The following is a 26,930-nucleotide window of genomic DNA, read 5'->3' on the forward strand; positions in this document are numbered from 1 at the left end:
GCTGTGTGGGGATTTGAACCCTGGTTTCCCAGGTTGTAGTCCAACACTATAACAACTACGCGACACTGGCTCTCATTTAAAACATTTATATGCTGTTTAATCATTTGAATGTCTAAGTGGTGTACATAAAAACAAGCCATACATAACATAAAGAATAAAACAAAATCATCATAAAACCAAACACTACCTTAAAATGCCTGCCAGAACATGCCGCTTTATACTTATCATCTGTGGTAGTGGACACTGTTCCTTAAATGAATGTGATATCCGTGTAGAAAAAGGATCTTATGTAAAGAAATCTTAGTTAGAAGCTGAGACAGTTCCATAATCTTGTGAGATAACAAATTTGCTATGGACCCAAGTTTTGGAACTTCATATTTAATGTCTTAGTAACTGGTAGGATCCTTCCAGATTTATTTCACTTGTGAAGCTGAGTTTAGAAAGAAAGATAATATTAACTATTAACATTTAATAAACCCCTCTCGGTATGCCTGGCTTGTATTGCCTTCACGGCTTAGCTAGCGTGCCTGCTCAAATATGCTAGCAATTTGTAGATAACAAACCTTGGCTTTTATCTTTAGCAGTGTATTCAGATTTTCCATCACTTGAGCACATGTTATAATATAAGCTGTGTTTATACAAAAAGAAGGACTATTTGTTGTTGTTGTTGTTATGTGCCTCCAAGTCGACTACGACTTATGGCGACCCTATGAATCAGTGACCTCCAAGAGCATCTGTCATGAACCACCCTGTTCAGATCTTGTAAATTCAGGTCTGTGGCTTCCTTTATGGAATCAATCCATTTCTTGTTTTGCCTTCCCCTTTTTCTACTTCCTTCTGTTTTTCCAAGCATTATTATCTTTTCTAATGAATCATGTCTTTTCATGATGTGTCCAAAGTATGATAACCTCAGTTTCATCATTTTAGCTTCTAGAGACAGTTCTGGTTTAATTTGTTCTAACACCCAATTATTTGTCTTTTTTGCAGTCCATGGTATACGCAAAGCTCTTCTCCAACACCACATTTCAAACGAGTTGATTTTTCTCTTATCAGCTTTTTTCACTGTCCAACTTTCACATCCATACATAGAGATTGGAAATACCATGGTCTGAATGATCCTGACTTTAGTGTTCAGTGATACATCTTTACATTTGAGGACCTTTTCTAGTTCTCCCCAGTCCTAGCCTTCTTCTGATTTCTTTATTGTCTCCATTTTGGTTAATGACCGTGCCAAGGCATTGATAATCCTTGACAAGTTCAATGTCCTCATTGTCAACTGTAAAGTTGCATAAATCTTCTGTTGTCATTATTTTAGTCTTTTTGACGTGCAGATGTAGTCCTGCTTTGTGCTTTCCTCTTTAACTTTCATCAGCATTTGTTTCAAATCATTACTGGTTTCTGCTAGTATGGTATCGCCTGCATATCTTAAATTATTGATATTTCTCCCTCCAATTTTCACACCTCCTTCATCTTGGTCCAATTCTGCTTTCCGTATGATATGTTCTGGATATAGATTAAATAAACAGGGTGATAAAATACACCCCTGTCTCACACCCTTTCCGATGGGGAACCAATCAGTTTCTCCATATTCTGTCCTTACAGTAGCCTCTTGTGCAGTGTATAGGTTGCGCATCAGGACAGTCAGATGCTATGACACCCCCATTACTTTTAAAGCATTCCATAGTTTTTCATGATCTACACAGTCAAAGGCTTTGCTGTAATCTATAAAGCACAGGGTGATTTTCTTCTGAAATTCCTTGGTCCGTTCCGTTATCCAATGTATGTTTGCGATATGATCTCTGGTACCTCTTCCTTTTCTAAATCCATCTTGGACATCTGGCATTTCTCGCTCCATATACGGCAAGAGCCTTTGTTGTAGAATCTTGAGCATTACTTTACTTGCATGGGATATTAAGGCAATAGTTCGCTAATTACTGCATTCCCTGGGATCCCCTTTCTTTGGAATTGGGATGTATACGGAATGCTTCCAGTCTGTGGGCCATTGTTTAGTTTTCCATATTTCTTGACAGACTTTAGTCAAACTTTGGACTGATTCAGTCTCAGTAGCTTGTAGCAGCTCTATTGGTATGCCATCTATTCCTGGTGATTTGTTTCTTCCAAGTATTTTAAGAGCAGCTTTCACCTCACATTCTAAAATTTCTGGTTCTTCATCATACGGTTCTTCCGTGAATGAATCTGTCATCCTGGCATCTCTTTTATAGAGTTCTTGAGTGTATTGCTTCCATCTTCCTTTTATTTCATCTCGGTCAGTCAGTGTGTTCCCCTGTTGATTATTCAACATCCCTACTCTTGGTTTAAATTTCCCTTTCATTTCTCTAATCTTTTGGAACAGGGCTCTTGTACTACCCTTTTTGCTGTCCTCTTCTATTTCTATACAGTAACTATTGTAATAGTTCTCTTTGTCCCTACATACTAGTCACTGTATTGTTGCATTTAGGGTTCAGACTGTGTTTCTGTCTCCTTTTGCTTTTGCTTTCCTTCTCTCTTTAACAATTTTAAGAGTTTCTTCAGTCATCCATTGAGGTCTTTCTCTCTTTTTAACTAGAGGTATTGTTTTTTGTATTCTTCCCTTTCATTATATAGACTGAAGCATAAAGGTGGCTTAGCTATGCCTAATCTATAGCTATACTACGTTTCAGTTAAAGCAAATGATACATATTAATGGAAATGGAAATATTCCATGGGTCCAAATCGAATTTACCCCAGGGCACCCCTCTCTCCAAGCAGTCCCCTTTCTACATTTGTCTTGGGCGACCATCCATAAAATAGCAAATCCTTTTACTCATGCCACCCTGGTGGTTTGGAAGAGATGGGAGAAATTATTAGCTCCAAGGGACTCTCCTCTAATCCCCTTTCTTGACCACCCAGAATTCTCTTCTCCTGAAAAATACCAACAGTTTTGAGACTGGAAAGAGAGAGATTTGTTCAGGATTAGAGACCTAGTGGAGAGGGGTCGCCCAATAACTGAAGCCTATTTGAGAGATAAACTATGAGGTCTCCGAATCAATTGGTTTAGCATTTTACAGGTCATGACTTTTACCAAAAAGTTATCAAGGGGTGGGGCACTTCCTCACTTCATTTGAGCACCACTGTACTTCCTCAAACATTGCATTGAAAGATCAGCCTCTTTTATATATAAGATACTAGTCGGTGATAAAATGGGTAACACAGATACATTTTGCCAGGCTTCGGAAGATGACTTAAACATCCGAATAGAAGAAAGTAAATGGAATAATCTGTGGTCATCTCACCCCTTGAAAACTACATCAGCTCATATACAAGAGGCAGTAATCAAAACCTTATTAAGATGGCACTGGACCCCAGTTAGACTTTCTCGTATTACAGGTCATGTGTCAACATTATGTTGGATTGGTTGCAGTGAACAAGGAACATTAATGCATTTATGGTGGAATTGTGGGGTGGTGTCCAAGTTTTGAACATGTATATTCACTTAAGTATCCCATATGGCACTTCAAAATGTGGTTAAAGACCCATCCTTGGCACTGGTGTCACTGGGAAGTGATTTGAAACCTAAGGTAAATCACAGGGAGCTAGTAGCTTTACTGTTTACTGCAGCCTGCATGGAAATAGCGAGACACTAGAGGGATTCTACAGGTCCCTCACACTCGGGCTGGTTAGAAAGAGATCGCCTTATCAGAACACTTGACTCAGTGTAGAAGGGTGGCTTGTGGTCTAACACAATATGACAGGTTTGAGAAAATATGGTCTCCTTTCATCAATTTTGTTAACAAGAAAGAAGGGACCATTTGTCCTCCATGTACGCATGGGACTATGTGGAGAGGTTATGTACATGTATTATGAGAAAAAGGTCAATGTCAGCAAGATGCTTACAATATGAATAATGTTCTCCAATGAATTTATTTGATAACTTTACATCTTCAAAGAACCACACTGCATAAGTTTGTATTTTACATTTAGTTGTTTACCTGAGAAAAGTTTGTACAAGTTAATACAACCTGCTATATGTTGTCCTTTGTGAAAATTTAATTAATTTTTTTTAAAAAACAAATGGTGGCCAGGAAGTCCCCCGCCTGCAGAGCTTCTATGATGAAGGCTAGGGACTCCATTTTGAAGCTCCGGTATTTCACAAACCTGTTGAGAAACCTAAGGTCTAGCACCACCCTCCATGAAAAATCTCTCTTGGGAATCACAAACAGGATGGAGTAGACCCCCACAGAATGCTTGGTACTGGTTCTATGGCCACTACCACAAAAAGTTGTCATATGGCTTCCTCCATTATCCTTCGCCTCTCTTGAGAATGGGGCAGTGGGTAGGCAAGAAACCTGTTCGGGGGGGTTAACCAAAACTCTCTTTTGTAACTGTGCTGTATGAGATCTCTAACCCAAGAGTCCATCGTCAAATGTAGCCATTGTTCTGCATAGTGGAGTAATCTCCCTCCGATGGGAATGGCATCAGTATTGCCTTGCTAATAAGCTCCCCTTCCAGATGATGAGGACGAGGCACCTTGTCTCCCCTGATTCTGAAATTGGCCCTGGAATAATTGTTTGGGCCAAGTTCCTTTGGAAGATCAAGAATCGTCGAATAAAAAATCATGGTCTCTCCCACCAGGCTGTCAGCTCCGCACTGAGTCAGCAGTGCCGGTGGGGGCTGGAAATGCCTGGGTCGTTGGCAGGGAAAGAAAGTCCTTAGCCGGCAGTCCGGTTGTAAATCTGCCAGGCCGATGAGGAGGGAACCTGATAAGGGCCAGGCCTGTCCGAAGCTTACTTGCCGAGTCAGAAGTCCAGAAGCGAGGTCAGTAGAGGTCCGGGATCAGTTGCCAAGGGGTCAGTCCAAGAGACGTTGCAAAGAAACCAGGAATACACGAAGCCACGCCTGACGTTGCAGTCAGCAACCAGCTGAAGCCAAGGGGTGCCTTATAAGGAGCAGGTTTGACAGCAGGTGTGAGCCCTCAGCGTTTGGGCCTTAAGGGGACAGGCCGGCCTCTCTTCTGCCTGACCTTCTGCTGTCTACGTTCTGCAGGTGAGGGGGGCGTCTCCTGTTCACTGTTTGCATCTGGCTGCAGGGCCTCTGCTGTATCTGAGGTGCTCTGCAGATGCAGGGGAGAAGGAGCTGGATTCTCAGGAGTTTCCTCCGTGGCTCCTTCTGGGTCTGCTGCTCCTGGGTCTGCTGCTGTTACTCCTGAGTCGTTCTCATTGGAGGAGTCCTCTGACGGGGCCATGACACAGGCTGCATTCCTTGAAATGGCTGAAAAGAACAGTACGAGGCAAATCTCCTGAATGACCTTCGTTCCTCCTTTTTGTTTGTGGCTAAGGCCAGCTTCCGCTTTTCCTTGGGGTCTACCAAAACTGCTTTCAGGGTCTCTTCCCCAAAACGCATTGTCCCTGTATATGGAGCCATAGAGAGACTGACTCTGGCCATGGTATCTGCATCCCAATGCCAGAGCCAGAGTGTCCTCTGTGCAACTACTTCAGCCACCAGAGCCTGTGCTGCAAACTGAGTCACGTCCAGGGTGGTGTTGCCCACAAACGCAGCTGACTTGTGAAGTTTCACAAGAACCCTTCTGAGTTTGGCAGGGTCAGGATTGGGTTTGTCGAGAAGTTCATCCAGCCACATCATGGAGGCTCTGGTAAAAATCGAAGCTATGCATGAAGCCCGGATGGAATAGGCAGTTGCCTTGTGATTTTCACGAAGTTCAAAGTCAAGGCTCTGTTCAGACAGCTTGAGATGGGAGTCCCCTTCTTTTTGGAAGGAGAGACCTGGACACCAAACTTGAAATTGGCTCATCCACAAGCAGAACGTTCAGGCAATTCATAAGTCTGAAGCCAAGACATAGTGTTTCTTAGTCGGGGCTGAAAATTGTCAAGCATGTAGGGGTCGAGCCCATTCCTCCTTAGCCATCTTATCAGTGGAGTCCGGAACAGGGAAAAATCATCTGAAGATCTGGAGGTTCTCAGAACCCTGGCCCCCTTCACTGGGGGAGGAGTTGGTTCAACCCGCAGGAATTAGAGATCCAGAGTTTCTAGCGTTCTGCAAAATAGTGGAAGTTATCTGTCAAGTTAAACAGGTGGTAAGAGGTATCCTCCTCCACCTCTGATTCACCTCTCCACTCATCTCCCTCAGCCTCAAGTGGAAATGAGGGGTCCCCTGACTCATCACCTCATCTTCAATTCTGCCTCTGGTAACACTGAAGGGATTTGGTGAGCCTGCTCAAGCTTCATCTGGATGGCAGTGATGCATACTAGAGATGGCACGAGGTTGCGTATGAGCTGATCCCTGAGAGGGCCAAAGAGCTCACCAGTGGCAGCGAGATTGCTTGTGAAAAATAACCCAACAGGGCATCCTTCAGCTGAGAGACAAATACTGGAGTCAGCTGCAACCCCAGCAGAGGAACATGTGTGCCTATCTGAGGGTCCAGAGTCACTGGCTGCACCTGCTGAGGCAGAGATGAGACGGTCACATCAGACTGGTGAGAACCTTGAGGAGGGCTGATGGTCCAATGATGTCTGAGTAGGAAAGTCTTCAAAGTCCTCCTCCAATGACCCTGCAGGTGAATGAAAGAGGGCTGTTAATCTCTCCTGACCAGTCTCCTGTCCTATAACAGTGGCCAAGGGAGAGAGCACTTCCGGTGAGGTCAGAAAAGACACATATCGTGCTTGTCCAGCGGTCAGCTGGGTAGAAGCATGTTCAGTTTTGGCCACAGCCTTGGAGTGATGCTTAGAAGCCTTGTGCCTAGTAGACTTATGCTGAGGCATGGCAATGACTGTGCACTACTGTTCTGCCGCTGATGCCTGCTGCTGGTGCTTGATCTGACATGTTATACACACACATGAGCAAGGTGTGTGGTATCTTTAGTCAAACACACGCACTGGAAGAGGGGTGTGGTGTGAAAAGGCAGCATGCATACATGGCCATGGACGAGGGGAGCTGTATAGCCCCGAGTGCACTTCTAGTGCTGAGTACGATGAAGTAGGAGTTCAGGTACACGCACACAGTAGGAGAGTGCAGTACAGCTCCAATGCACTTTCAAATTATTGTTGTCTCTCACTCTCTCTTTTCTAAAATAAATATCTAGAATGAGGCAAGCTATACCCTCCATGCCTTTGGCCGAAGTAGGAAGACGGTAGAGAACAAAGTAGAGAACAAATGAAGAAAGGAGCAGATAGCAGGCTAAACCAAAAAAAAGGCAGGAAAAATAGCAGGCTAAACAACAAGAAGGGCTGGAAAAATCACTTAAAATGGAGGATGGGCAGGTGGTGAAAGAAAAAGGATGGGCAAAATGGTGGCCACCAAAGGGCAGGAAAAATGGCGGCCCAACAGGAGGAGAGAAGCCCCAAGCACCGTACAACTAATGGAGAGGTCTCAGGAGTCAGGCAGCAGCCGCGCTTCCCCAAAGTAAAGCAGCGAGCAAGAGTTGCTAAAGGGGCCACAGCCACGAGGCCCCATCAGACGGAGCCAGCAGGGAGTGCTGCCGAGACCGCAAGGTGTGGTCAAAAGCTGCCGGTTGCAGCTGTAGCTACGAAATCCAAACAGTCAAGGGATGAATTGAACCTGCAGCCGCAAGCACGAAAGATCTTAAAATGTGTGACCACCAGTTGGAGTTGCAGCCATGAGCTACACACTGGCAAGGGGAGAGGTCAGGCCCACCGCTGCGAGTCCAAGAAGCCCATGCAGCAGTCAAAAGCTGCCTGATGAAGCCGCAGCTGCAAGCTCCCAACAGGTGGGGAGAAAATCGGGCCCACAGCTGCGAGCCCAAGGTCTAAAATAAAAGTGAAAAAAGACCCCGTTTAAGATGGGGAAGGTGGGATCTGCAGGGCCGCAACTGTGAGCCCCGTGCAGAGTGTCTGTAAAACACAAAAAGAGAGAGAGGCTTGCTGGTCACAGCTGTGAGCCGGCAACCTAAAGGGGGAGGTGAAATAATCAGTTAACTTTAAACAACGGGACAGGCTTGCCAGTTGCAGCTGCAAGTCGGCAAACTAAAAGGGAAGGTGAAAAAAATTCCTTAATTATTAAAACCCTCTAGTCAAACAAGACACCTAAAAAACAAAAACAGATTAAAAAACTCAAACACTAACCCCCCAACAACACACACAAACTACAAACTACATACACACTATAGGAAGAAGAAACAGCCTTGGACGAAGGCAAGAATGAACTGGAGTGGGGGGAAGGCTGGAACAGCCCAGGTCTTGACTTCAGTATAATCTTGCCTTTGGACGCTAGATGGTGTTATAACCCACATGATGGGGAAAACTCAGCATCCTACAACCAGTCAGAATTCTTAACCAAAAACCAAAACTAAAAAAATCCTGGCAGCCAGTCAGCCAAGGTCAAAGAAATCCCCATGCAGCACAACCTGGCTTGGGGGCTGTAGTTAGTGCAGAATGCTGTAGCATGATTGCTGACATGAGTGACACCCTATCAGCACATAATACTTCTGCTCTGAAATCTGCACTGGTTGCCAATTTCCTACAAGGCCAAGTTCAAGGTGTGCTTTCCGTGTTACGGGTGCCACATAGTACTTGTTCTGCTCTTGTAAGAAACCAGTCCTTTAGTGTGGCAGCACCTACGCTTTGGAACTCCCTGCCTATTGACATTAGGCAGACACCTTCATTGTACTCTTTTCAGCACCTGCTAAAAACATTTTTGTTTAGGCAAGCCTATCCAGGCAGATAGAAGCTATTGTGTTTTTTATCTGTTTTTAACTAAACGTTGGTTTTATTATTTTGAATGTTTTAAAATATCTGTCTTTAACTATTTTTGCCAATAATTGCATTGTTTTAATTCCTTCTGTAAACTGCTTTGAGATTTTTTACAACAAAGTGGAATATAAATGTTGTAAATAAAATACAAAAATAAATTTTGGAATAACTGTGGCCCTTTGGTTTCTTTCCACTTTTAGTCACAAAGGAATCTACCTTATACCAACTCAGACCATTTTATACCATCTACCTCAGTACTAATCACATGGACTAGCATTGGCTGTCCAGGATTCCAGGCAATAGTCCTTTCCAGAAATTAAATTTTGGACCTTTGCATGCAAAGCATATGCCCTGCCACTGAGCTACAGCTTTTCCCATTTTAAAAAAGTATATTTTACAATTGTTCTTTTCAATTCACTAATGAATGCACATCCTACCTAGGGCAAATCCGCACCATTCATTTAAAGCACATTAAACACACATTGGAAACACATGAATCCAACCACAGAATCATGGGAACCATAGTTTATTAAGAGTGCTGGGAACAATAACTTTGAGGGGGAAACTACATTTCCCAGGAATTTTAGGGGATGTCATGCACTTTAAATGCAAAGTGGATGTGCTTTAAATGTATTGTGTGGATCTACTTAATAAACTTTGCCTGCACGTAAATCGTTTTAATTAATTTTTTAAAAAGAAATGAGCTATAAAGTTTACTGGGTGATCATGGGCTATTCGCCATCTCTGAGCCTAATCTGCCCCTCAGGATGAAAACAACAAAGGGAAACCATGGACACCCAAAGGAAGAAGGGCACACTTAACATGTAGAGGTAGTAATACTGTAGAAACATGGTGTGAAATCAGATACTTATTGAGACATAGTATGAAGAAATATTTATATAAGCATGACTGTCAAAGATGTTTATTAGTGCAATCCTAAATTTACTCAGAAGCAAGTCCCAATGTATTCAATGGGGCTTACTCAAACAGGGAAATGTGCATAGAACAGCCTCAAGTGATAAGGAACTTCACTCACCCAACCCAAAATTCAGAATCATGCCACTTTAAGCTGTTTTGCAACTATTTATACTTGTTTTTATGGTTATTGGATTTTTAAGGGATTTATTTCTTGTTGTGAGCTGCTTTGGTTTCCATTCGCCAACCTGACCTCACAGGGTTGTTGGGAAGACTCATAAGAACATAAGAAGAGCCTGCTGGATCAGGCCAGTGGCCCATCTGGTCCAGCATCCTGTTCTCACAGTGGCCAACCAGGTGCCTGGGGGAAGCCCGCAAGCAGGACCCGAGTGCAAGAACACTCTCCCCTCCTGAGGCTTCCGGCAACTGGTTTTCAGAAGCATGCTGCCTCTGACTAGGGTGGCAGAGCACAGCCATCACGGCTAGTAGCCATTGATAGCCCTGTCCTCCATGAATTTGTCTAATCTTCTTTTAAAGCCGTCCAAGCTGGTGGCCATTACTGCATCTTGTGGGAGCAAATTCCATAGTTTAACTATGCGCTGAGTAAAGAAGTACTTCCTTTTGTCTGTCCTGAATCTTCCAACATTCAGCTTCTTTGAATGTCCACGAGTTCTAGTATTATGAGAGAGGGAGAAGAACTTTTCTCTATCCACTTTCTCAATGCCATGCATAATTTTATACACTTCTATCATGTCTCCTCTGACCCGCCTTTTCTCTAAACTAAAAAGCCCCAAATGCTGCAACCTTTCCTCGTAAGGGAGTCGCTCCATCCCCTTGATCATTCTGGTTGCCCTCTTCTGAACCTTTCCCAACTCTATAATATCCTTTTTGAGATGAGGCGACCAGAACTGTACACAGTATTCCAAATGTGGCCGCACCATAGATTTATACAACGGCATTATGATATCGGCTGTTTTATTTTCAATACCTTTCCTAATTATCGCTAGCATGGAATTTGCCTTTTTCACAGCTGCCGCACACTGGGTCGACATTTTCATCGTGCTGCACTACAACCCTGAGGTCTCTCTCCTGGTCGGTCACCGCCAGTTCAGACCCCATGAGCGTATATGTGAAATTAAGATTTTTTGCTCCAATATGCATAATTTTACACTTGTTTATATTGAATTGCATTTGCCATTTTTCCACCCATTCACTCAGTTTGGAGAGGTCTTTTTGGAGCTCTTCGCAATCCCTTTTTGTTTTAACAACCCTGAACAATTTAGTGTCGTCAGCAAACTTGGCCACTTCACTGCTCACTCCTAATTCTAGGTCATTAATGAACAAGTTGAAAAGTACAGGTCCCAATACCGATCCTTGAAGGACTCCACTTTCTACAGCCCTCCATTGGGAGAACTGTCCGTTTATTCCTACTCTCTGCTTTCTGCTTCTTAACCAATTCCTTATCCACAAGAGGACCTCTCCTCTTATTCCATGACTGCTAAGCTTCCTCAGAAGCCTTTGGTGAGGTACCTTGTCAAACGCTTTTTGAACGTCTAAGTACACTATGTCCACTGGATCACCTCTATCTATATGCTTGTTGACACTCTCAAAGAATTCTAATAGGTTACTGAGACAGGACTTTCCCTTGCAGAAGCCATGCTGGCTCTGCTTCAGCAAGGCTTGTTCTTCTATGTGCTTAGTTAATCTAGCTTTAATAATACTTTCTACCAGTTTTCCAGGGACAGAAGTTAAGCTAACTGGCCTGTAATTTCCGGGATCCCCTCTGGATCCCTTTTTGAAGATTGGTGTTACATTTGCCACTTTCCAGTCCTCAGGCACGGAGGAGGACCCAAGGGACAAGTTACATATTTTAGTTAGCAGATCAGCAATTTCACCTTTGAGTTCTTTGAGAACTCTCGGGTGGATGCCATCCGGGCCCGGTGATTTGTCAGTTTTTATATCGTCCATTAAGCTTAGAACTTCCTCTCTCGTTACCACTATTTGTCTTAGTTCCTCAGAATCCCTTCCTGCAAATGTTAGTTCAGGTTCAGGGATCTGCCCTATATCTTCCACTGTGAAGACAGATGCAAAGAATTCATTTAGCTTCTCTGCAATCTCCTTATCGTTCTTTAGTACACCTTTGACTCCCTTATCATCCAAGGGTCCAATTGTCTCCCTAGATGGTCTCCTGCTTTGAATGTATTTATAGAATTTTTTGTTGTTGGTTTTTATGTTCTTAGCAATGTGCTCCTCAAATTCTTTTTTAGCATCCCTTATTGTCTTCTTGCATTTCTTTTGCCAGAGTTTGTGTTCTTTTTTATTTTCTTCATTCGGACAAGACTTCCATTTTCTGAAGGAAGACTTTTTGCCTCTAAGAGCTTCCTTGACTTTGCTCGTTAACCATGCTGGCATCTTCTTGGCCCTGGCGGTACCTTTTCTGTTGTCAAAACCAGTTGGTCATTGCAGAACATTTTTTTAAAAATAAAATCAGTATTAGTTTCCTACATAATAAAATCAGTGATACCTATGTACGCCCTGCCTAATTGCTTTAAAAATAGGATTGGAGGGGGAAAGATTTATAACACAAACACAATTCTTTGCTATGTTCACTCAAAAGTCCCATTAATTTACAGCATCCTAACCATGTCTACTCAAAAGTAAGTCCTACTGAATTCAATGTGGTTTACTCTGGATATGTGGGATTAGCATTACAGCTTTACTCCCAGAAAAGCAAGTACTGGATTAAAGTTTCATATTGGGAAGGTTTTCAAAACACTACCCTCTTCAAAATTTAAACTTGTTTGACTCCTGCACACAAGAGAAAAAACAACTTTTGGTATTGCTGAAAGCTATATACTTACTCAGTTTATGAGATTTTCAGATAAACAGGGGGGGAAAAAAATCTACCTTTGCAATGGGGTCTAGCTACTGCCTGGAGGCCAAGAAATCCTTTGTCAATCACAACCCTGACTTCACTTATTGGCTACAAACCTGAAAGGGCAGAGTTAGAGTAGCCAGCTAAGAGACCATTTCACAGAAGTTGCAGGGGGGGGGAGCTGACATTTTGGTGTATATATTGTGAACCAGACCACCTAGAAACTTATTTTTTTAAAATGAGAGTCCAGAGATTAAAGTGAATCACCAAAAGACCCGGAGAGGACCCCAAAACCCCGGAGTCTCTGGGCAAAAACTGGACACCTGGCAACCCTAGTTGAAACTATGGAAATAAGAACAACAGAACCACGCATGTCACCTTGAGCTGCTGTAGAAGCCATGAGGAAGGGAGCAGAGGGGGTTATTTTTGCCAATTCTCCCTTTCCCTTGCAGCCGCCAGAGCCACTTCTCACACTGTTCTTCACGATACCCTGACCACCTTCTGGAACAATTTTTGAGGGGGACACAAGGGGCTGCAGGGGGAAGGGGGAATCAACAGAAGTATTTTCCCTACCCTTCTAGCAGCAGGAGAGTCCTGTGGGTGAAGTTCCATCCAAGGATAGTCTGGATCTCCAGTATATCCAATAGTGAAGATATACATCAGTGTTTAATAATTACTATTAAAAAGTTTAACATGGATTATTCTAAGAATGCAATTTATTTTTGAACTCAGAATTATAACCATTACTGCAATAATGTAAAGCGCAGGTTATTTTTAAGACGGCAATTTGTTAAAATGTTTTCTGAGTGAAATTGTCTAGGTTCACCAACGCTGCTGCCTACTTGGTTGAACCATTTTTGAGCTGAGACTGGCAGGTGCTTAACCAACTAGGAAATCCAAGAGTGCTTCAAGAGATATAGCATGTGTATACACAAGCATGAACAGTCCCTTGCTGAGATTCCCTAGCTGGGAAACAGAGATCCATTGTGCTTGCTGACAATCTCAACACACTCTTCCCACCTGAATTAATCTTCCTTTCCAGGACTATGGAATGGAATAAAAAGCATTTCTACTATTTACAGAAAATGGCATCTTGACACTGGTTTTCATACAAATTCCTCACAATTAGAGATAGGGGACAAATTAAATTCAGTTTGAACCTTCCAAAATGCACACTTTCCGAAGCAATATGAGAACCGAAGCACAGCCATCCTTTGAAATTCACACTTATCTGAATTTTGCAATGCAGTTCTCCAACCAAGCAATGTTTACAAAATGCATTATATTAGAAAGAACCTAAACTGACCCTGCTTACAATGCTACTGTACCGTTGAGAGTCGCTTTCTGTAATTTTATTTAATTTTGTACTGTTTAATATACTCAGCCTAGCAGTAAGGGAACCAGGGTTCTTTTCAAACATAAATTCCAGAATTCTGAATTAAGTTCCTATAAGAACTAGTGCCAAGGTTTAAGTGGAGAAAATCTCAAATATCCCAAACAACTAGATTATAAGAATGTAAGAAGAGCCTGCTGGATAATGCCAAAAGCCCATCTAGTCCGGCACTCTGTTCTCATAGTGACCAATCACTGCTTTTCTGATACACAACAGTGCTGATCACAAAATTTTAAAGGGACTCACAGGAGTGTGCAACAGCAAGTTGAACCTGAATTTGGTTAAATTTATCAGGGTTTTTTCATTGTATGTTTAACTGATCATCATACACACAAGCATACATTTTAATCTAACAAGTCACTCTATACATACAGTCAGGGAGTGTAGTCGTCCAGAGTTTTGGGGGGGTCTTAGACCCTTTACTTTTTTAGGAGCAGGGTCCCAGCAGGGTCCCTATGTCTCCAGCATCCTATGAGCCAACTAGCAAGAAAGGAGAGTGTGTTAGCCACTGAGAAGAGTCTTCTAATATGCTTCCTTGTCTTTTCCTGCTGATTGGAGCCAATCAGAGTGAAAGGAGGTAAATCAGCCACTGAGAAGTCACTCTTCTCAATAGTTGACACACTTCTCTTTCATGCTGATTGGCTCCTAGGGATGTCTGTTGTTGTGAGATAAGCCATTAACAAGGATAGAGAGGCAGAAAGCAGTATTCAAACCTGCCTAGGTTTTTCTACAATATTAGGTTGTATGTTAGAAGGAGTTGCCACTATACTACTGCATACAGTATATCCACTGTCACTCTAAAATATAAGAAAAGGTCTGCTGGATCAGACCCAAGGATCAGTCTAATCTACCATCCCATTTCCAGCAGTGTCCAACCAGTGGAAATACCGCAAGCAGGGCACAGAGGCTATGGTCCTGTTCCACAATTGTTTACATACTGCCTCTAAACAGGGACATTCCACTTAGTTATCTTAGTTTATTTATTACTATGCTGCTTTTCAGGTTGCGCCTCTCAGCTGCTAACAATTAAGAATAAAAAGCTGCATACATTCATAAAAACTATATAAAAACAGTAGCAGCAGAGGTTAAAAGGGAAAAAAGAACAGATGCAAACCACATAAAACTAATCATTTTAAAGATTAGTTAATAGCCATTTCAGATATTTATTCTCCATGAATTTTTCTAATCCCCTTTTAAAACCATATAATCCAGTAGCCATCACTACATGCAATGGCAGCAAATTCCATAAGTTAATTCAATAATAGGCAAAAAACCAATTTTGGGTGGAGTCGGAGTCGGACAGTAGAAAAATAGAGGAGTCGGAGTCGAAGGTTTGGCGTACCGACTCCACAGCCCTGACCTTCAGCCACTCAAATGCTCAACCAATCATCATACAGCATTCTAGCCCATGTACTCCCCCCCTCACTCAATCCACTTACCATGTATACTTTAATAAACCCGCACTTACCATATTTACAGTTATCAAAATACAGGGGCATCACACAGCCATGTTAAAAGATAGGGGCACGGCATTCCAGGCAGGGAGTTGCCAACCGTGCTTGGATATGGATATCTTTGCAGGGGATCCCTAGTCAAGCTTTACCAACAGCACAATCCAAACTATACCTACTCAGAAGCAAGTCATATTGAGTTCTGTGGGGCTTAGTAAGTGTGTTTAGAATTGCCCTTTCAGGGGCATCCATCTTTATTCTTTGAGTGCTCCCATCTAACACCTCTACAACACTAGGCTCCTTTCTTCCTACAGTGGCCTTCTGGTGACTGGCCTGGCCTGAGGGCACTTAAACCCTTCTTTCCAGAAGCAAGTAGGCTAGATTAAATGTTCCCTACCCAGGCTCCATCTTTTAGCTAAGATTTCTTAATTTCCAATCAGATAAATGTTTTTGTTTGAATTGTATGCTCCAAGCAACTGTGGTTGATGCTTAATGACATCACTCGGGCCTGCCCATGTGACATCACCTGGGCCCACCTAGGTCCCATCCCTGAAATCTCAGGGTTTGGAATGCTTCTGACCTGGCAGCCCTAGTTTCAACAGATTTTATATACAGTGCTCTGTTTTAACTTCTAGGTGCAGATCATGGAGGAGAAATTAAAAGCTGCTAATGTCCAAACCAGTGAGTCAGAGACAAGACTGTATAAGAGGTGTCAAGATCTGGAGACTCTGGTGCAGGAGAAAGATAACATTATACATAATTTGGAACAACAGCTTGTAGAGCAGGTTGGAAATGATATGACTGTCAGTCGGTTACCAACATTTATAATTTGTTTACAGCAGATAAGAACCAAAGAAGAAAAAAGAGGACATACCTTCTAGATTTTTTTCCATTAAAAGCCTTGTTGGGGGGAAAACAAATTCTGCAAATATGTCTATTCATATAATATGAAATCTTGATCAGAAATGTAAATTATTACTGTCTTGCATGGCATGCATCTGAGGGGGAGGTTTTGGATGAGGTGTTTTCTAGTTGTTTAGGCCCTGAAATTGTGTTTTTTAAAGTTGTAGTAAACAGCAAACTTTCAATTTCCTAGAAATACTGCATTTCATTGATTTCTGGAGATGGCCCTTTTTTGAGAAAAAAAAGAACTTCATAAAGAGAGCAACTGCTCAGAAGATAAGACTTAGCGCTCCCAACATGAATTTATGTGTTGCTATAATATTGTAGTGATACAACCTTTTACTGGCACAGTAGCCGCCATAGTGTTGGTGTATTGATGTCTTGCCCCTGCCCTATAAGTGCTGTACAAGAGTAACTGGGGCTTTTTCAGTAGGAGGAGGGAAGACGGGGGACATTTCTGTGGTTCAGGAGCTGGCTCTGTAGTGAAGTTGGGTTTTATTTTGTTTTTTTGCTTTTTCTTTAAGGGTGCTTTTTGTAAGGGGATCAGACCTGTCTGTTGTAGTCTGTTTGCCAAGCATCCTATGCTGCTTTAACTATCAAGGCAGAATGCATGGTTCTCAGGTGGATGAAAAGGTTTTTTGGGTCAAGAAGGCAAGTTGCAAAAAGGCTGAATCTGTCTTGCTATTTCAGAGGCAAATACGAATACAAGAAGCAAAAATTATAGAAGAAAAAGCAGCTAAGATAAAGGAATGGGTGACTGTCAAGCTCCATGAGGTGAGTCTCTGGTGAGAATAATGTACAGAAGATGAGTCACAGCTACTTGAAATCAATTAAAGTCTTCCTATGTAAGTAGGCAAACAAGGAGATACTTGAAAACATAAGACTTGCTTTGTTAAACTTGTATGTTAAATATGTCCTTGAAAGTACCTTGTTTTGTAACACATAGAGCCGTCCATAATGGGGCTCAGTATTTGTGCTTTTAGACTTTTTCTTCCCAAAAGGTAGAATTTTAACATGCAGTCATTAGCATTCCAAATAAGTTTGCCAGTTTAACTAATCTGCAAATATTTTTACTAGTCCATCTGTTCATTCACATATACAGTATGTTAGCCATTTGTGGGATATAGACAGTGTGAAGGGGGAGAGGAAAGAGTTTTGTAGCCAAGAGCAGCTGCTGTCCCTGATTCAGTAACTACTTCTTTCTGAAGTCTCAGAGAATGGGAAGTTAGAGGTAAGCAAAAATTCCAATTTCTGTGCATTAAAACAAATCTATTTTAAACTTTTATAGAAGCCATAATGAGTAGAAATTTAAAAAATAAGTATGAACATTGAAACTGAAATTAGCATCTAAGATTTAGTTCAGCAACTGTGATTCTAAGAAATATTGAAATTGTGGTGTTCTCAGATGTGGCAAAGATGCACAAGTATAGTTTGAAATACTGCAGCAAGTATTAACTGCTTTGGGGCAGTATTTCAAACTAATGTATAAGACAGCCTTTCCCAACCAGTGTGCCTCCAGATGTTGTTGGACCACAACTCCCATCAGCCTCAGCCAGCATTGCCAATGGTCAGGAAAGATGGGAATTGTGGTCCACACTGGTTGGGAAAGGCTGGTATAAGATGTCAGAAAAATATGGCTTTTTATGTAGTCTTTTTAATTGTTTCTACTCATGAAAGGGAACTTAATGTCTGTATGCTTTCAGCTAGAACTGGAAAATCAGAACCTTCGCATGATCAATCAAAACCAAACTGAAGAGATGAGAATATTACAGACTAAATTGCAAGGTAAATGGTGCAAATTGTCTGAAAACAGTTTTAAGTGTTATGTACTATGTTCCATTATTAGGAAATCCTCATTTCATTTACATTACCAGAAATGCCTTTAGAGTGAGTATGTATGTAGTTGTAACAGGTTATATCCAATTCTGGGCAAACAGAAGGGACATTTGTGCAAGGAAATTTCCAATCCACTCCTCCCTACTACAGTCCCCTGCAACCCCAAAGAAGCGTCTCCTGAGGGTTGGAAGATGCCAGTAAAGGCTTGGGATATGGGACAGGGAGGCTACTGGAAGAGAGAAAAACAGCTAAAATTCAGGCAGAGGTACATCCCATTCATCCTAACAATAACATAAGACAAAAGAGCCCTGCTGAATCAGACCAAAGTCCCATCTAGTCCAGTGTCCTGTTCTCACAGTGGCTGACCAGATAGATGGCTATGGGAAGCCTGCAAACAGAACACGAGTGCAACAGCACTCTCCCCACCTGGGTTCCCCAACAACTGGTATTCATTAGGTACAACACAGTATCTAGGCATTGCCTCTCTGCCCAAAAGCACCTGAGGCAACATGCAATATTAGAAATGCAATCTGACGTCACTAAAAATACTAAAATCAATATTAAAAAAATGTAATCAGTAAAGAGCAACAACATAAATATACCATAAAATGATTCAACAATCTAACATAGCATAACATAACAATCTAACATGGGTTCCTACTTTATTATATTATAAATGTAATAATATATAAATAAACATAAAAGTAACAGAAGATACGGTTACAAAAATATTGAAAAGCAAATTCAAATTAAATAATAAAATCAATAGAAATATTTTTTTTTATTAGTGTTTTAGGCTGCAATCCAATACACGCTTACTTGGGAGTAAGTCCCACTGAACCCAACAGAGCTTACCTCTGAGAAGACATGTATTATATTACAGCCATAACATCTTAACAAAAGATTCTGAAATTTTGGGCATAGGTAGGTGTTAGTTTCTGCAAACATGCTGTTTTTAGGCCTGCATTTATCAATATAGTGCAGGGCAGGGGAAGATTTAAAATGAAAAATTACCTGGTGCAAATGTCTCTCAACTTCACAAACATGAGGTTGGGACCCCTAGTTTCCTGAATATCATTTAGTTCTTCCATTTAAGCTTTCAATTTTGGGTATGTGCTATAGTGGAATTAAGTCAGTTGTTTGAGCTGCTTTCTAAAGCCAAGACTTGGTTCCTTCAGATGTATTCTCTGCTTGTATTCTGAACATCTGTAAAGGAAGCATCCAGGAAATGGCCATATGCGTACATCTTTGTAATGTGGGAATTTTCAGATATGTCTGAGTTGAATGGATGGCCATGAATATTTTTTATTATTATTATTATTATTATTATTATTTATTTAATTTATTAGTCGCCCATCTGGCTGGTTGTCCAGCCAGTCTGGGCGACGTACAAGATAAAACAATACATTAAAACATTAAAATTTAAAACCATAACAGTAAGAAACCTAACCCACCCCAAAAGCCTGCCTGAAGAGCCAGGTCTTCAAGGCCCGGCAGAAGCTTATCATAGAAGGGGCCTCTGTCAGATTGTTGTTGTTATGTGCCTTCAAGTCGATTACGACTTATGCCGACCCTATGAATCAGTGACCTCCAACAACATTTGTCATGAACCTCCCTGTTCAGATCTTCTAAGGTCAAGTCTGTGGCTTCCTTTATGGAATCAATCCATCTCTTGTTTCGCCTTCGTCTTTTTCTATTCCCTTCTGTTTTTCCCAGCATTATTGTCTTTTCTAGTGAATCATGTCTTCTCATGATGTGTCCAAAGTATGATAACCTCATACTGTCAGATAGAGACACAAATTTACATCTGGACATTCCCAAGTTTTGTCATCAAGTTATTTATATGTTCCTCTGTGGCGCAGAGTAGTAAGCAGCGGTAACGCAGCCGAAGCTCTGCTCATGGCCGGAGTTCGATTCCAACGGAAGGAGGAAGTCAAATCTCCAGTAAAAGGGATCAAGGTCCACTCAGCTTTCCATCCATCCGTGGTCGGTAAAATGAGTACCCGGCATATGCTGGGGGATAAAGAAAGGCCGGGGGAGGAACTGGCAATCCCACCCCATATATATGGTCTGCCTAGTAAACGTCGCAAGACGTCACCCTAAGAGTCGGAAACGACTCGCACTACAAGTGTGGGGACACCTTTACTTTTACATGGTGATGTTCCATGCAGCAAATGTAACATGAAAATCTGCTATGCTATGTGTTCCCCAGTCACATACAATGTCTGCATGCTAATACCCCTGTGGAACTATATATTGTTGATGTGTAGGTGCCGCATACCCTTCGTGCAACACCAAAAGGGATAACTTTTCAGTCATTTCATGTGGTGGACATGATGCTTAAATTTCCTTGAGGCATTTTCTAAGAGAGGAATGTTCAAAAGGGCTTTTAGAAGTAATAATAGCTGTATCAGTTCCTCAACTTGTGTATACATGGTCTCTTTTCCACAGGTAGCCTGCCATCAGATCGGGTACTACTGCCATCTAGCGTCCGAAGGCAAGAATGCACTAGAGTCAAACCTGGGGCTCAAGCCCCTCCCACCCCAGTCTTCATTCTTGCCCTCGTCCGAGGCAGATCGAAATTTAGACAGAGCGTAGCTAAGTCCTTACTTCTAATTCTATTGTTACTCTCCTTATCGTTTTTCCCTTACTCTCCTCCTTATCGCTTCCCCTCTTCACGTTTGCGTCGGAGTGTGTCCAGCAGCGGCTGCTGCTTTCTCGTTTTAGCGGGGGCTCCGCGGCTGCGGTCTCCCCCCCCTCCTTTTTTCAGTTTATAGTCATTATTTCCACTTTTGTTGTTACTCTCCTCCTTATCGCTTCCCCCCCTCACGTTTGCGTTCAGAGTGTGTCCAGCAGCGGCTGCTGCTTTTTCGTTTAGCGGGGGCTCCGCGGCTGCGGTCTCCCCCCCCTTTTTTCAGTTTTCAATTTAACCTCTACGTTGGGTAGCTCGTGGCTACGGCTCCCTCGTAGCTCTCGTTTGTGGGGGCTTTGGCGGCTGCAGCTCTGTTTGTGGGGTTTTTTAGTCCCGGCTCCCTGAAGCCTGCTATAGCAGTCTCTTTTCCCGCCACCTCCGTTTTTCGAGGCCGCCATTTTTATTTAATCTACTCTCCTTAAAGGCTCCTACGTTTCCCTATCAGCCCGGCTGCTCCTTTAGCCCGGCTTGGGCTTATTTAGGCTACCCTATATTGCCCCTCTCATCCTGATTCTAGGCTTCCTGTTCTTTTTCAACCACCTGCTTTGTGGTCCTACCAGGCGGCATATCATTTCAGCTGCCTCCCGGCCGTTTTTTCAAGCCCTAGTTAGGTGCTCCGATATCGCGGCTGCCATTTTGTTTTCATTTTTTGCCGTTTTTTCCTTTTCATTATGTTTTTAACTTGTGAGACTTGTGTAGTGTCCTGTTACCAAAATATTCATAGCTTGGGAGACCTGAGTTGTCAGGTGATACATATATTATCAGGTGTAATCACATTCTGTAACGTATATTTTCAAAAACAAGTCTAGGAACAAGAAGCTGCCTTATATCAGGTAAGACCAATTTGTCCAGTTAGCCTATTCTTTCTACCTTTACTGGCAGCAGGTGTCTATGTCTCAGATCACCTAATACCTGATCCTTTCAGGTAGTGATGCCATGGATTGAACCTGGAACCATCTACACGCAAATCTCTTCCACTAAGCTTTGGTCCCTGCTTATTTGCTGCTAAATTGGAGAGGGCCCTTTAACAAAGAAGTACTAATATGGGTCCAGTGTTGTTGTCTTGGTAAAGAAATTGTACATGTGGAGGATCTGATTCCTGTCCTCTGTTAGCAGGGACAAAATAAATATTCCTCATAGATGATAGTTATTCACCTCTATTCACCGCTGCTTACTTCCTCCATAAATGTTGCTCACTGATAAGCTTCAGTGAGAGCTGAATTGTATACATATAAGTCTGTTTCCCCAACCATTATTCTCTTTTTGTAATTAATAAATACGTATTATGGATGTCTTTCTTCTCACACAGAAGCATATTTCTTTACTAAATAGAAATATCAACTTTATTTTGGAAAGAATTTCAATCAGCTTGGGTGTCTAATATCAAAATTCTTGGGTCTTATTTAAAATAAGTAATCTGCTGGTATAGCAAGCAGAATAGATTAAATCTTGATGTTTGAAATGATTACTGCACAGACCTTCAGGGAAAGAAATCTGTTCCTTCAGCACAAAAACCTGGAGAAGGCCAGCGACTGAGCAGTTTGACTTTTGGATGCTTCCTAAATAGAGCAAGAAGTCCTCAGCAAGTTCCTAAGCCTGAAGATAAAAGAAGTTCCTCATTGAAGCAAGCTGAACTAAGTGAAAGCAACGGCAGTCTAGGTATTTGGGGTATAATTATCAAAATGACCAGTAATTCAATCCTAAACAGAATTACTTCCAAGTAATTTCCATTGATTTCAGTGAAATTTGCTTTCAAAGATGTTCCTAACAAAGTTACAGTCCTCCAACCATGCTAAATAGAATCTAAAGCTTCCCTTTCTCCCAGATCAGCCTGCCCTAACTCTACAATCATCATCAGAGGCCCTCCCTGAGTATCCATAGCTTCTAAAGTTTTATAATCCTGAAACAAAAATCCTGTATTGTAGATTAATAATTTTCCATGGCACAAAATCAGCAAAAAAGCTGAGAAACAGAAAAAGAGTGGCTTACTTTTAAGTACTTGTTGAGCTTATAACAGAGGGAGAATTCAAGCTTCACAGATTATTAAATTGCATTGTAACAGCAGAATAAGTAAGTCCATTGACTGCCATTGGCCAGAAAACTGTGTTTTTTATAAAAACCACGAACATGTTCTGCAACTCATGGGTAAAGGCACAATCTAGTTTTCCCCTTGACCTGAAACGAGAATGGGAAGCTTCAGGCTTGGGTGACAATGTGGCCCTTCAGTCATCTTTAGCTGGCTCTCAGAACTCTCCCCAGGTTGTACCTGCTGTCCCTAGACCACACCCATCACTGGCCCTGCTTCACACCCCAAGTGTTTTTGCCTGACTGGAATGCGTCCTTGAGCTCTAATAACAGTCACATGAATGCCATACATTTAAAGCATATGGCTTCCCCAAAACAATCCTGGGAACTGTAGTTTGATAAATGTGCTGGAAATTGTAGCTCAGTGGGGGTTAAGCTACAGATCCCAGGATTCTTTGGGGGAGCCATGTGCTTTAAATGTATGTTGTAGATGTGACCGGTGCCTCTTGCTTGACTGGATGCAAGGGTGTGTAAACATCCTGTAGAAAGGTCAAGTTTACATTTGTTGCTCCATTCACCTTTGCCTCTGGCCCACCACTGGCATGTGCCCCTTGAAAGGTTGGCCTGAAGAGAATACAGCCCACAGGCTGAAAAATGTTCCCTGCCCCTCACCTAAACCAGTAATCCATTTCCCAAAACACACAGTACAAACAGACAAAACTTTATTGGGAAAAAATACTCCAGCAAAGTCTGTGGAAGAAAAATGCGTGGCACTGTCAACATGCCAGAGTCTCTTATCAAATGTTTGACTCATTCAGTATAAGCTGTTTCTTATCCTTCCTACAGCAAATTCTGCATAGACTGTCCTCAGACTTACCTCTCCTATGCTGCCAAGTTTCAAATAGCTCTACTGAACTGTTTTCTAACTATAAGCCACAAAATCTACTCCCCACCCTCATTTCTCATTATACTGGCAAAATGCATGTCAACCAACTCTTAACATAGGGCACAATTAGGCAGGTCTGGGGTGCACTAAGATAGGTGTGGGAGAACCTTTGGGCAGATGCTCCTGAACTACAACTCACATCATCCCTGGCCATTGGTCATGTTGGCTGGGGCTGATGGGTGCAAGATACCCATTGGTTTCAACTGTTAACGCAAGAACAAGGCTCCCTTTAGCAGAATGGCTGTTGTGCAAGCGGACGGCCACAACTGGATCTCACCTGTACTATTTAGAAAAGAAAGCAAGAAGAGCATACAGTGCCCATAAAATTATATTGATTTGAAGAAACAATTCTCCCCCCCATTTTCTTCCCATTTTCCTTGATTTTGTCTTATAGTTAAAGCAGAAAACCTCTTTACTCATAATTGAAGCTGATGTCAATTATACTTCTATAACTAACTGTAGTAGAATTTGCACCAGAGAGGGTAGAGGCTGGGGGAGGGATGTGGGTAAACGTGAAGGCTCTTCAGATCTCAGGTTAAAGAAAGGATCCTCTATCAAATCTGCATTGGCACTTAATGACCTTTTACAACTGATCTTGAGGACATTAAACATTTTGAAGAACAAAAAGTATCACAGAAAATTATTTTTAATGAACTTCATAATTTAAAGCTTAGTAATCATGTCCGATTCATCATAAAATGTCATATAATCTTTTATAAGGGCTGCACATTCTAATTTCCCATCTTGACACACAATTTTTATTTTAATTCAAATTATACAGCCACAAGAGTGGCTGTATACTATAGCCAGCGTGGAATTTTCACATTCTGCAGTGTTAAATTGAAAATACCCCCATGCCATTCTGATGCTTCCCATAAGCTCATTTCAAAACAAAACCTTACAAAACTTATAGTCCTGAACTCAGAAAAGCTTGCTTAACAACCCTCTCAATTTTCATGGCGATACACAAAACAGTCAGAGAGAATAGAGAGTTCAACGTGTAAAAAGAGAGGGGAAAAACCCAGAGCCTTTTTGGACTTTTTTGTCTGAGAGTTCTCATAATCTGTTGAAATTCATTAAAATCAGCCATGTTCACAGAGTACCTGTAATCCTAATAGTGACCTTGCCCCATACTCTGACCTTCATCTTCTGCAGTTTAAAAAATGCCTGGCTGATTTTTAATTAATTTAAGAAATTTTGGCTGGAACCCTATGATTGCTCATGCTCAGTAAGAACCAACTGTCAGAGTTCTAAAAGCCAGACTCACAGCTGCTTGGCTTTCCTAATCAGGGGGCTACACCCACAGCAGACTTTGATTTCACTTGAGACAGTCATGGCTTCCCTCAGAAAATCCTGGGAAGTGTAGTTTGTGAAGGGGGCTGATAGGAGACTCCCACTGAGAGAGCTCCAGTTGCCAGAGTGGTTTAACCGTCTGCTGCTCTGATTAGAGGCCTGTGAGGGGAACAGGGTGTCTCCTAGCAACTCTCAGCACTCTTCACTAACTACACTTCCCAGGATTCTTTGAGAGAAGCCATGACTGTCCAAAGTGAAATAAAGGTCTGGTGTGGATGTGGCCAGGGACAGCTTTGGTTTAAATTTGGGTGGGAGTCTACATGTGGGGGAAACCCTGAAAAGCAATGATACTGTTCACAATGTTTTCCTTTTGGAAAGGGGCTTCCCTTCTGCCCAGTGCCCACCCACCCAATCTCCTCCCCTCCCCCTCCCTGCCCCTCCCCCAGGTTAATGTTGGACTACGACCTGGGAGACCAGGGTTCGAATCCCCACACAGCCATGAAACTCACTGGGTGACTTTGGCCCAGTCACTACCTTTCAGCCTCAGAGGAAGGCAGTGGTAAAATCACCTCTGAATACCGTTTACCATGAAAACCCTATTCATAGGGTCAACATAAGTTGGGATTGACTTGAAGGCAGTCCATTTCCATTTTCAAACATGATTGCACAGAAATAAATCCCATTGAACTCAAAAAGTATGCAAATGATCAAACCCACCCTCCATTCTCCCTCCTGTCCCCTCCCTCTTGCCCCTTCCCTCCCCCTTCCTTTGCCCATCCCCATCCCCTTCCAATCCCTATTTCCCCCTCCTCCCCCTCCCCTTTCTCCTCCCCATGGTCAATTTTACCTATCTTAAGCATAATTGCACGGAAGTAAATACCACTGAACTCTATAAGCATGCAAATGATCAAACCTGTCCTCCCCTCCCCCTTGCTTTGCCCCCCTCCAATACACTCCTTCTCCTTCCCCCTCCCCTTCCTTCTCCCCCATGGTCAGTTTTTCCTATCCTAACCATGATTGCATAGGAGTAAATCCCATTGAACTCAATAAGCATGCCAATGATCAAAGCTGCTTTTTCCCTCCTTCCCCTCTCCTCTCCCTCCTCCCCTCCCCTCTTTCTTCTTCCTCCTCCCCTGCCCACTCCAGTCCTCCCTCCCTCCCTCCCTCCCTGGTCAGTTTTACCTATCCTAAGCATGATTGCATGGGAGTAAATCACACTGAATTCAATAAATATGCAAATGATCAAACCTGTCGTCCTCCCCTCCCCCTTCTGCCTGCTCCCATCCCAGTCCTTCCCTCTGCCTTTCCTCTCCTCCCTCCTCCTCCTCCTCCCATCCCCTGAGGTCAGTTTCACCTATCCTAAGCATGATTGCAGGGGACTAAATCCCACTGAACTCAATAAGCATGTAAATGATCAATCCATGCTCAGCAAACTTGCACAGGATCCCATTTCTTACCTCCTGGATTAAAAAACAGGGAAATTCACTAATAGGCAAAAAACCTTGCGGTTTCAGAACATACCGATAGCCCACAGTTATTTCTATCAAACTTTAAAAAGCAGGGAAAATGGGCAGCTATAGTGAATGCACCAGGGGAGCAGGAGACCTGACCTCCTCTCTGAGATATTGTATTGCCCTACAAATTTGTCAACATGCAAACACAATTTGGGTTGGTCTTTCCCAGTCCAGTCCACTTGCTGTGTAGCTTGGAATATCTATCTAATTTAGAGTCCTTGATCACAAAACGTTCTAATACCAGCAAATAAAAGCTTAGGGTGCGATAAATTGACCTTGCACTGACATTACAGAGATGCTACTCTGGATTTAGTGAATGCAGTTATGCTGCTGAAAATGTTTAGGTTGGACATTTCACTTTGTTTATATAGACGTACTCTGGGCT

At 42.3% G+C, this 26,930-nt stretch overlaps 1 protein-coding gene across 10 annotated transcripts in view; it reads left to right on the forward strand.

Annotated features, from left to right (window-relative positions):
* PLEKHH2 (pleckstrin homology, MyTH4 and FERM domain containing H2) overlaps nucleotides 1–26,930 on the forward strand; it is a 167,218-nt gene that overhangs the window by 44,125 nt on the left and 96,163 nt on the right. For 8 of the 10 annotated variants that reach the window (XM_061625395.1, XM_061625389.1, XM_061625386.1 and 5 more), the window contains 4 exons: nucleotides 15,972–16,121; nucleotides 16,930–17,013; nucleotides 17,943–18,024; nucleotides 22,244–22,426. In XM_061625395.1, coding sequence (XP_061481379.1) covers nucleotides 15,972–16,121; nucleotides 16,930–17,013; nucleotides 17,943–18,024; nucleotides 22,244–22,426 — 499 coding nt within the window. The remainder of the gene's footprint in view (nucleotides 1–15,971; nucleotides 16,122–16,929; nucleotides 17,014–17,942; nucleotides 18,025–22,243; nucleotides 22,427–26,930) is intronic. The other 2 variants (XM_061625388.1, XM_061625390.1) reach the window with 2 other exon arrangements.

The sequence above is a fragment of the Rhineura floridana genome, chromosome 4, assembly GCF_030035675.1.
Source record: "Rhineura floridana isolate rRhiFlo1 chromosome 4, rRhiFlo1.hap2, whole genome shotgun sequence".
NCBI classification, from domain to species: Eukaryota; Metazoa; Chordata; class Lepidosauria; order Squamata; family Rhineuridae; genus Rhineura; species Rhineura floridana.